The following is an 11,307-nucleotide window of genomic DNA, read 5'->3' on the forward strand; positions in this document are numbered from 1 at the left end:
TTGCCTAATATATTATATGGAAACTCTTGTTTAAATTCATCATAATATCTTTGTATGACTCTAGCTCGGTTTGTCATCGTTAACCAAAAGGGGGAGATTGTAAGGGTATTTTACCCTTAACCATTATTTTGGTTAACAATGATACCGGTGCTATTGTGTGGACTAATGGTTTCTATAAGTATATACAGGTTTTAGTCCACATATGAGATTACAAGGCGGTGAGAAAGGTTTTCACTCGGGATACAAGGATATGAGGTGATGAGAGACCCCCCAATTGTTGTTCTCAACTAGTGACGGTGTGTTGACCATTTGTCTCTAAAGAGGAGTTCGCCAAAGTCACATATACACATAATATTCACACCAAAAATGTTGAGAGGAAGAAGTGCCGAGAAGAAGACGATGTTCTGAAGCTCCAGGAAAAATCGGCACACAGCCCGGCAGGCCGAGCTGCTGCCGGGCAGCTCGGGAGCCAGCCCGGCCCAGCGGGTGCTGCTGCCGGACTGACGAGAGAAGCCGAAGACCAGAAGAACTCGGCACACAGCCCAGTTCACCGGGTGTTGCTGCCGGAAAAGTCGGCAGCCAGCCCAGAATACCGGGTGCTGCTGCCGGACTGACAAGAGGAGCCGAAGCCCAGGAGAACTCGCCAGCCAGCCCGGCCCACCGGGTGCTGCTGCCGGGCAGCCCGGTATGTGCTCGGTACCACCAGGTCAGCTACCGGGTGCGTCGACTCTGAAGTGAAAAACGGCTACTTTTCCGGGACGACTATATAAGCCCCCTTTTCTTCCTTTAAGGGGTAAGGAGACTAGTGCAAAAGCTCAATACATTTCCCTCTCTCTCTCATACTCCATTGTTGAGCTCCAAATCCTTCAGATCTCCCTCCTCCTCCACCCAAACTCAAATCCCTCCAGGGAAAAGCTAGAGGAGATCTTGATCTATAGTTCCACCAAGCAAAATCTTGTTCCCCCTTGTATTCATCAAGATACTTGCTCTCTAGGGTTGCTTGGAAACCCTAGGTGGGCAAGAGTGGTCCGGAAGCATCCGGGCTGTGGATTTGCTCCTGACAAGATTGTGAAGGTTTGGAGGTTGCCTTAAAGTCTACCACAAGTGAGTGAGCTATTGCTTCGTGGGATAGGCTCCGGAGAATAGGGTGAGCCTTCGTGGCGTTGGGGAATCCTTCATGGGACCTCCACCCCTCCAAACGTGACGTACCTTCTTGCAAAGGAAGGGAACACGAGAATAAACCCTCGTCTCCGCGTGCTATCGGTTATCTCTAACCGAACTCCTTACTTGTGTTATATTTTCCTGTGAGAGCCTTCGTGCTTGAGTTACTTGTATCATCATATAGGGTGCCTCACCTAGTTTGCATTAGGCTCACCCTTATATTCTGCAAACCCTAATATTGCAAAGAAAGAATTAAAATTTGTAGAAACCTATTCACCCTCCTCTAGGTTTACCATCTCTGAACTTTCACATAACAAAGTGGTACTCAACATGTTCTTTATGGAGTAGCAAAACATAAATGCTAGGACCCCTTTAAAGTCCAGAGGGTGACTAGATACAAGTAATTTAAGAACAAGCAATAGTCACAATCATGAATCAATCAATAATAATTTTGGGACTATGTACATTGCACTAAGAATGACAAGTATGATCTCTTAATTGGTGCATAAAGAAGAAGGTGAAGACTCAACAGAATAGTAAAAGAGAGACTCTTTGCAGAGTAAGCAAGATAAACAAGTTTTATAAATCTTCCAAAAAGTATGGTACTTATTAGTTTTGAGCTCTCATTGCCCCTATCATAAGCATCTTGAATGGTTAAAGTTAATGTGAGTTAAAAAATGAGCTATATGCTTGCAAAATGATGACCCACAAGTATAGGGGATCGCAACAGTCTTCGAGGGAAGTAAAACCCAAATTTATTGATTCGACACATGGGGAGCCAAAGAATGTTTAGAAGCTTTAACAAGTTAGTTGTCAATTCACCTGCACCTGAAAATAGACTTGCTCGCAACAATTTATCAGCAGTAACAGTTTTATAGCAGTGGTAGTAGTGAAATAACAACAATAGCGAAATAAAAACAGCAGTAGCGATGATTGCAGTAGACAGCAGGATTAAAATACTGTAGGCATAGGGATGGATGAACGGGTGTTGCATGAATGAGAAAGTCCATGTAATAGCAAGACATAGGCATTGCAAATAATAATGATAAAAGCATCCTACCATAATATATCCATAGGCGTGTGTTCCTATTTAGTCGTGTGTGCTCGCAATGAGAAACTTGCACGACATCTTTTATCCTACCAGCCCGTTGCAGCGGGACCTCTAGGTAAACTACTGATAATTAAGGTGCTCTTTTTAATAGAGTACCGGAGCAAAGCATTAACACTCCATGAACACACGCGATCCTCACATCATAGCCACCCCCTCCGGTTATCTCAATTCTTGGTCAATTTGGGGCCTCGGGTTCCGTACAACAATATGTGTATACAACTTGCAGATATGATCAAAAACAATAATTATCCTCATGAATCAATAAATGTTCAGATCTGAGATCATGATATTCGGGCCCAAAGTGACAAACATTAAGCATAGCAAGTGCAATAATATCAAAAATACTAACAACGGATAGTACGCATGAGAGTGGATTTGGTGATCAGGGGATACGTGAGCACCCCTTGGCAGCCGTTTGATCCGCTTTGAGATTTAGTTACAGGTAGGTTGGGGTTGACTGATCTTTGCCTTAAGCAGCATAATTCTACACTTGGCGTGAGCTGAGTGTTCATCTCTCCAATAATTATTGCCGTCAATCATTAGCATTGCATGCTCAGGTATTCTTTTGGCGGGCTATTTTGGCGCGATAGCCAAAAAAAGAAAAAAAGATGTGTACCAGCATATGAAGGAATCTTTGCATTCTATGTCTCTGTTCCGCTTGTGATCTCTACTGCAGGCACAACAACTATAAGAGCATCCCTAGTGGCTCGCCTATACCATCGTCTATAGACGGCCGTGAAGCAAAAAAAAACGTCCCAGTGGCTGGTCTATATGGACGTTAAATTTAGACGACCTCCACATCCTGATACAGTGCCACTTTGTGATCTTGTTTTGCAATTTTGTGTACAAGCTCCAACGGGCGGGCAGCGGCCTCCATCCGGGCAGTGGCCTCCATCCGGGCGATGGGGACCGAGGCGACGACCAACGGAGCTGGCAAATAGTACTCCTTGGGAAGAAGGAGGAGAAAGAGTAATTTGGGTCGCAACAACGGTAGAGAATAAAAATCGAGCAGGACGTCTGCGAGCGTCCGCGCGACATCCGCTTGTCCGGTGGATGACCCAAACGGATAAAATACACCATCCGTTTAGGTTGTAGCGTTGGAGATGCCCTTAGTATCCTTTCCTGTTGGGGAATCATTCCCTTCCATAGTAGGCCAAACGATTTGATTGAGGGAAGCAACAGAACTCTCCACCCGAAACGCAATTTTCCTTACATGGTAGGCCAAACGATTGGACCCAAAGAAAGCAAGAAAACTCTGCACCAGAAACCGTCTCCTACAAATCGAGCATATTGCGAACTTTGCACGGACAACAGATCACCTACAAAATAGAGTGGCAAAATTGTGAAAATTATATTATTTGTAATTAAGTGTAAGAATCGGTGGCTCGCCTCCTTTACAAGTGTCGTTTCATCACAAGAATATTGAAGGAGATCCTAGCTTGGTGTGGTTGCCATGACACATTACCGGCTCTATGGGCACATGAAGCTGGTGTCGAGTAGTGGACAAACCTTGTGCTTGACAATTGCACGCCAATAAAGCTTTAGCTTCTCCCACAATGCTTGTTCCTTGGAAAATTTGAAAGAGCGCAATGCGATGGTCTTTAGGCATGCTTCTTTGTAAACGTTGTAATCAATAGGATAAAAGATGAGGCCAAAGCGTGTGCTTGGCCTAGGCTAAGATTTTGAGTAATGTAATCCAGGCTAAACTTATGGTAAAAACTTCTTTCCTATCAATAAAAATTGAAAATCTTTTGACTTATTAAAAAAAGCTAAATTTCAGAAAAAAAAAAGATGCACATGCACAGTCCTAGTATGCGGAGAAGAAGAGTCAGCACGAATATCAACTTGTCCCACAGTCCGGATATGGGAAAATTCTATGGAACCTGGTCCATCCGAGCTCATGGGAAAAACTGCATGAACAATATTCTAATGGCACATGAGCTGGGATGAGTTCAATCTTTACAGAATTTATTTCTGTCTAACACACACGTACTGGTATTGTAGTTAGGAGATTTTTTATTCTCGAGATTAAAAAGTATATCAAATTTTACTTTAATGCAGACTCGAATTCTCTAAAGCTTAATTTGTACCAGCAAATTATTTCCATAGATCTGAGTGTGATAGAAACTTAATTACAAAAACCTACTCCAATCCTAAAAAAAAACACTACGAAAGAAATAGTCCCTAGGGAAAACAGCCATACAGCCCATGTGCCAAAAATGAGAGCAAACCACATAATTATTATACATTAGCAGATAAATAAAACTTTTAAAATCACAAACTTGCCAACAAAAGATTATTTCCAATAGATTTGAGTGTGATGGAAACTTAACTTTTTAAGCTGTAGTGAAGATAAATCGGTAGGCAAAAAAAACCTACTCCAATCCTCAAAAAGAAAACGAAAACCACATGATTATACATTAGAAGGTAAAAATTGAAAAAAACATAAGCTTCCCTAGCAAGAATACATCACATATGCATAAACTACTTTTTGCCATAATCAACCGTGTGCATCTGAATTAATTCTAAAAGCTGACATGAATTATGGACTCAAGGTAGCACCACACCTGGGTATTTGAAATCTATGCTCTAGAGAATTATGATCAGGAAGACCGCAACACTAAAATATAACCTGTTTCGAAAAATCTTGGGTTATGTGCCTGGAATAAATTAATTTATTTCCTACGACACAACAAAATGCTCATTTTTCTAAGAAAATGGAAATGAAGCCCTCGCATTTGCGAGTGCCACCTAGCTAGTTTAGATCTTGCAGCCTGTAAGTTTTTACTCTCCAACATGTATTATTTGTTGGAGTTGGTCGATACTGGTGAATCTGTGGTTCCATAGAGTTTTTGTTTTTTTGTTTTTTGGGACATCCAACGGTCCAAATGCTTGAGAAAAAACTGCACCGTGGTTCAATTGGGGAATCATTTATTTCCATGGTAGGCTAAACTATTTGACCGAAGCAAGCAAGCAAACTCTGCACCAGAAAGGCAATTTTCCTATGGCGACCCACGAGAGAAAAGCCATATAACTCTGCAACGACTGCACATCAGTCGGTCGTCTTTCTCTTCATTGCCTCACTGGAGTATTGCTCTGAGATACTCAGAGAACTACTTGCTGCAACCCTGAAGCCGTCCTCGAAGCTGCATCAGTTATTTGATCAAAAGGGCATGAACATGCTCGGCGCACAAGGTAATCCTTGTGAAGCAGCACCCTCCAGAGTATATCTTGTGCAGCTGCTTCTTCTCTACTTGCTTTCACTATTCTTCATGGGTTCTCCCCAATCCGATCCTGCCAAATGCCCCGGTAGCTCAGTTGCCATCCCATACCCTTTCACCATCTCCGACAACTCGAGCATAGTGAGAATTCTAGGCTTCGCCATATTGTGCGAACCAGCAGGGCCGATGCTGTGGCTCGGAAGTAAGCTGTACACAGTCCTGAACATCTCACTGGACCAGGGCTACTTACGTGTGACCGGCGACACCGTGTACTCCCAGTGCCAGCAGAACAACGGCCTGGTGACCACAAACTTCCTCAACCTTGTGGGCACCCCTTTCACCTTCTCCCACACACTCAACAAGTTCACCGTCGTTGGCTGTGACGCCATGGCGATGATCCGAAGCGGGTACAGTTACCGCGGAGGGTGCGTGTCGTTCTGCGCCTCCGAGGGGAGCATCACAACTGGTGCGTGCTCCGGTGTGGGCTGCTGCCAAGCTTCCGTGCCGGAGGAGCTCAAGGCGCTGGACTTGGAGGTCACCAGCATACGGAGCCAGCTCCAGCAGTCCCCCTCCGGATCTTGGAGCAACATCAGTAGAAACAATACCAGCGCTTGGTGCACCAAGGCGTTCATTGCGGACCAAGGTTCGTACGTCTTCTCTAGAGGTGACTTGGACCGAAACCTGACGAACCTGCCCATGGTGCTCGACTGGTCCATATACGGTGGCAGATGCTCCGACGCGCGCCGCGCCCCGCAGACCTACATGTGCAAGGAGAACACAGAGTGTTACACGGTGGCGAATAACACCGGGTACCGCTGCAATTGTTCGGAAGGTTTCCGTGGGAACCCTTATTTGCAGGGGCTTGATGGATGCCAAGGTGAGAGATTCATGTTTGCTTACGATTCATGCTTAAGCATTGGTTGCCACCAACTCTATATATATATATGCCTTATTCTGGTTTCCCTTTGTGATCTTGTTTTGCAATTTTGTGTACAAGATATTGACGAATGCAAAGATGAGATGGAGTACCCCTGCACGCACAAGTGCATCAACACAGTTGGTGGTTTTAACTGTGTATGCTCGATGGGCACGACGGGGGATGGTAAGAAGCATGGCAATGGGTGCAGGAGAGATACAAAACTACTGATTACAGCAGGTTAGTATTTAATTATCTTAAATTTTGATATATCTACATCTGCTCAATCTGCATGAACAAAGCACATATTTGTCCAAGTTTATACTGCCTTTTTTCAGGTGGAGGCCTACCTTTGCTGCTTGTTCTCCTCATGCTCGGATTCTGGACCCACTGGCTTGTTAAGAAGAGAAAGCTTGCCAAGACAAGACAGAGATACTTTCTGCAGAATGGTGGCATGCTCCTGAAGCAGCACATGTTCCCTCAGAGGGAGCCATTGAGGATATTCACATCTGGTGAGCTTGAAAAGGCAACCGACAGATTCAGTGATGACAACATAGCTGGTAGAGGTGGATTTGGGACGGTCTACAAAGGCGTACTATGCGATCAAATGGTCGTGGCGATCAAGAAGGCGCAGCGGGTTGATGAGAGCCAGGTGGAGCAATTCGTCAACGAGGTGCTCATTCTCTCGCAAGTGAACCACAAGAATGTGGTCCAGCTAATAGGTGTTTGTCTCGAGTCAGAAGTTCCCCTGTTGGTGTATGAGTTCATCACCAACGGGGCCCTTTTCCACCATCTTCACAATACTTCGGTCCGGATGCCATGGGAGGACCGCCTGAGGATTGCATTTGAAACTGCCACAGCACTTGCATACTTGCACATGGCTACGAAGCCGCCAATCATTCACAGAGATGTCAAGTCATCCAATATACTCCTTGACGAGAGCTTCACTGCAAAGGTATCGGATTTCGGGTCTTCGAGGCCAATGCCGCATCACCAGACCCATGTGACCACCTTAGTGCACGGGACAATGGGGTATATGGACCCTGAGTACTTCCAGACAAGCCAACTGACCGAGAGAAGCGATGTTTACAGCTTCGGGGTAGTACTTATCGAGCTATTGACAAGGGAGAAACCAATATTTTGCAGCAGGTTGGACGAGGTGAGAAGCCTAGCGTTGCATTTCAGTACATTATTCCACGAGAATCGGTTGATGCAAATTGTGGATCATCAAGTAGCCGAAGAAGCTGGAGCTAGTCATGTTAAAACTGTTGCCCAGTTGGCTTTGCGATGCTTAAGGCTGAAAGGCGAAGAGAGGCCAAGGATGATAGAGGTTGCTGACGAACTTGAAGCACTGAGAAGGCAAATTAAACAACACTCGGTAGTTGATCCCGAAGAGTGAACAAGACTGCTCTGTGGCAGACCTGCTAGACTGCAAGAGTGTGGGAAAAAGAGCCTCTGCTTCGGAGTCTAGGTGCCACGAGTACAAAGCCAAGGTTAATACCATGGGTACTATTCTGCTGCCATCCAGCGATCTCTCATGTTAGCTCTGTCGGCAATAATGGGAATTGTTGAACTAAGCTAGTTGATGTAGTGTTAATTCTTTCTATTTGCATACAATGGCACTTTGCTGTTCTAAGAAACGTGACATGTTTTGTACAGCGTCATTGTCTGGTAGAATCCCCTCAACCCGCTCTTTATTAATATACTAGACGATGATGACGTGTATTGCCGTGCTCTTCTATTTTTGTGATAGAATGATGGGACTTCTCACAAGTTGAAGGGGGTGCAGAAAATTAAGTTCATAAAATCTTAGATTTTGTTTGTATACTTGTGTAGTTATTCATTAGTGTAACGTTAGTGAACAACTCACCAGATATTACAATGATAGATATATGAATGTTGATAAGATTGCATTAGTCTCCAAAAAAATTAGTAGTCCTCAAATTTCGCTGAACTATTAAGCATGTCCAAAAGGTATGCTAGTTTTTTTAACTCTCAAAAGGTATATAAGGTTGATATGGTTCAGTTGTGACTCGTGAGTTGCGACGGGGATAATAGTTTAAATTTTTTTCAACTCAACTAACTTGATTTGTTTAGCTGAACTTGACCAATAATAACCATTTTATGGTATATAAAGATATAAAAAAGTTATTTAATTTTAGTGCTTTTGACAACTTCTTTTCCAACTCTCATTTAAATGCATGGAGAAAATGATGGCTTACCATGATTCATATTGATTTTGTGTCTTGAGTGTGTTCTTCAGCACTTCCAACTGATTCCTGAAAGGACAAAGATAAGATTCCCCTTTTCTAAATTCATGACCTAGTAAATGAGAATCTGGAATGCCGATGCAACCAAATACCTTTAATTTTTTTGAGATAAACATATATTACAGTCCCTCTGAAGCAGTCAATTTGTCACATGTCATGTAATGGTACGAAACATTGCACCAGTATTTGATGAAAACAAACTGGATAATATTGTCATTGGTGTTCTTCTCTCTGCATGAAAAAAAAATGATGTCAGAAAAACGAAAACGCCCTACACTGCAAGGTTATTTCTCCTGTAAAAGAATGATGACTACTTAATGAAACCATTACATTGCACAACCAAACAAAGCTCTTACCTAGATGTTCTAAGCATGAAAGTGTGTATTAGTCAGTAAGAGGCATACTGTCCGCTTCACTTCAAGCTGCAATCAACACCATTTGTCCTGCATAAATTGATAAGGCATGGAACTAGAGGGACCTCCAAAGAAGAAGAAAACTATTAATTCATATTGCGCCCAGTTTTTGTAAAGACAAGTGTGGGCATTAAATAGGAAATATAGTATATAGGGTTGAAGCACATATCGATTTTCATCAGATCTTAACAACTGCAACTTGTGTACAACTATCAGATGGACAATCAAATGATGTTTTGGTAACAGTAAGGATATCACGCCGTGTTCTTCTCCTTCTTCCTCCCGTCTGGCCCCTCAGGACCGGATCCTTCATAACTGCCGCCACCTCGCCCGGCCCGTCCCTCTCCAGGACCCGCCTAGCCGTCACCGTGCTGGCAGCCTGCTGGCTGGCATGCTCCTCCTTGGAGTCTGCAGGGAGCAACCGCTTCCGGATCCCCATTGTAAGCCAATGGTGGTGGCGATCTGGTTCGAGATCATCCGCTCGAGGTCCTGGTCCGCGGCGGCGGTGCACTGGGGTTGGCTCAGTCGGGGAGGGAGGAGGCCACAGAGACGCGGCTATTTCCCTGCGTGTTCGACCCAAGTGGGCCTCAGTGAGGGCGTTTAAGGCTCAGACGGTGCCACGCTCGTCCATCCCAACTGCTCGCCCGCGAGCTGCCTCCCGCGCCCATCCGGAAGAGTTGGAGGACCAGGATGAGCGCCACTCCCGCAACTTCATCGCCTCCCCGCTCGCCGGCTCCAGGTACTCCATTTTTTTCTCGGGGAAGTAGGTATGAGAGAGAAAGAGAAATTGGACGGGGACGAGGGGGAGCTCGACCCTGGCACCTTGGCAGGCGCCGGATCCGGCCGCCGGCGCTCTAATTTAGCCGGATTCGGTGGCAAGGCGGTGGTTGCCCAGCCCTTGTATTTGAGGACGGGAAAATGAGGTGGGCGGGGGCACCAGATGCGTGGATGCGAGCACGTCTGGGCGTTTCTTGCTTGGCGGCGGCCAGTGCACAGGCGGAAGGGAGTTGGGGCGGTGGAGCCGTGGAGGAGAGGATGGGGCGGGAGGGGCTGCATCGGTGGAGGAGGGTCCTGGCCTCCTGGGCTATGGAGAAGATGGGGCTTGGTTATATATACGGTATTTGACTTTGCTGCTAGATGGGGCGCATGATTGATGAAATCACAGAGGCAATGTCCACTGTGACTACGCATGTATAGCAGCTTCTTGCACGACCCGGAGGAATGGAATCTGGGTACGCGCGCACCCATTTACGAAAAGTTCAAAAAAATGCTATTTAAAAATTTTCAAAAAATGTGAAGTAAAATTTTACATGTACATATTATGTTGATACTTACTGCAGTGTGAGTTTTCACGAAAAATACCATTGTGTGTGGCCTATATAAAAATGACAAAATGTCCAAATGAGAATAGTGAACAGAAATTTGTACTATTCACAGGAATAGGAATTTGCATTTTGTCATTTTTGTGTAGGTCACACACAATGGTATTTTTCCGTGAAAACACACATGGGTAAGTATCAACATAATATCTACATGTAAAAATTTACTTCACATTTTTTGGAAACTTTTAAATAGCATTTTTTTGAACTTTTCGTAAATGGGTGCGCGCGCGCCCAGGTTCCATTCACCATTTTCGCTTCTTGCAGGCCTTCCTTAACTAGATGATAATATACAATCTTTGGAAGATCCTGAAGTTAGATAACCGTGAGACTATATCTTGTAAATATAGATGAAACCAAAGATAAAATTGATGCTGCTACTACTAAATTTTCTATTGTTTGTACATGAAGTATGTAAGAATTTTGATGCCGCTGCTACTGAAATTTTCTGCTACTCAATTCATTAATGGCTACTGAATTTTGTAGATGTTCGTATAGACACAAATAGAGATGAGCTCTGGTACTACTAAATTTGCCTGTTTTGCCCGTATATAGCAATTCAACTAGAAATTGAATTATCCTGCCGTTTGTTCATCTTGTAGATGGACAACTCATATGAGGACGACTCACAGATGGATAATAGGGGGGGTTCCTGGACATGATGAATGTAGGATGCAATGACGTGCCCAATCGGTGAACAAGAGACGATGCAGACACAAGATGTTTCAGCATCTGCAAAACCAAGGTCGACAAGAGCACCCTCTGCGAAAGGAAAAAATTGGGAAACTAGATTTAAAACTAGATGAAATGAAATTGACTAGATAGTACATGATAGA

At 44.3% G+C, this 11,307-nt stretch overlaps 1 protein-coding gene and 1 long non-coding RNA gene across 2 annotated transcripts; one reads left to right on the forward strand and one right to left on the reverse strand.

Annotated features, from left to right (window-relative positions):
* Positions 1–5,094: 5,094 nt before the first annotated feature.
* Positions 5,095–10,107, reverse strand: LOC124674010. The gene is made up of 4 exons (XR_006992926.1): positions 9,036–10,107; positions 8,772–8,910; positions 8,632–8,688; positions 5,095–6,251 (listed from the first exon to the last, which is right to left on the reverse strand). It is a non-coding gene; the product is annotated as an uncharacterized LOC124674010 (long non-coding RNA).
* LOC124673912 (wall-associated receptor kinase 3-like) lies at positions 5,418–8,132 on the forward strand. The gene is made up of 3 exons (XM_047209989.1): positions 5,418–6,370; positions 6,491–6,649; positions 6,748–8,132. Exons 1-3 carry the CDS (start codon positions 5,446–5,448, stop codon positions 7,806–7,808), a joined length of 2,145 nt encoding a protein of 714 aa, XP_047065945.1. The 5' UTR covers positions 5,418–5,445; the 3' UTR covers positions 7,809–8,132.
* Positions 10,108–11,307: the final 1,200 nt, after the last annotated feature.

This window comes from Lolium rigidum, chromosome 1 (assembly GCF_022539505.1).
Source record: "Lolium rigidum isolate FL_2022 chromosome 1, APGP_CSIRO_Lrig_0.1, whole genome shotgun sequence".
Lineage (NCBI taxonomy): Eukaryota > Viridiplantae > Streptophyta > Magnoliopsida > Poales > Poaceae > Lolium > Lolium rigidum.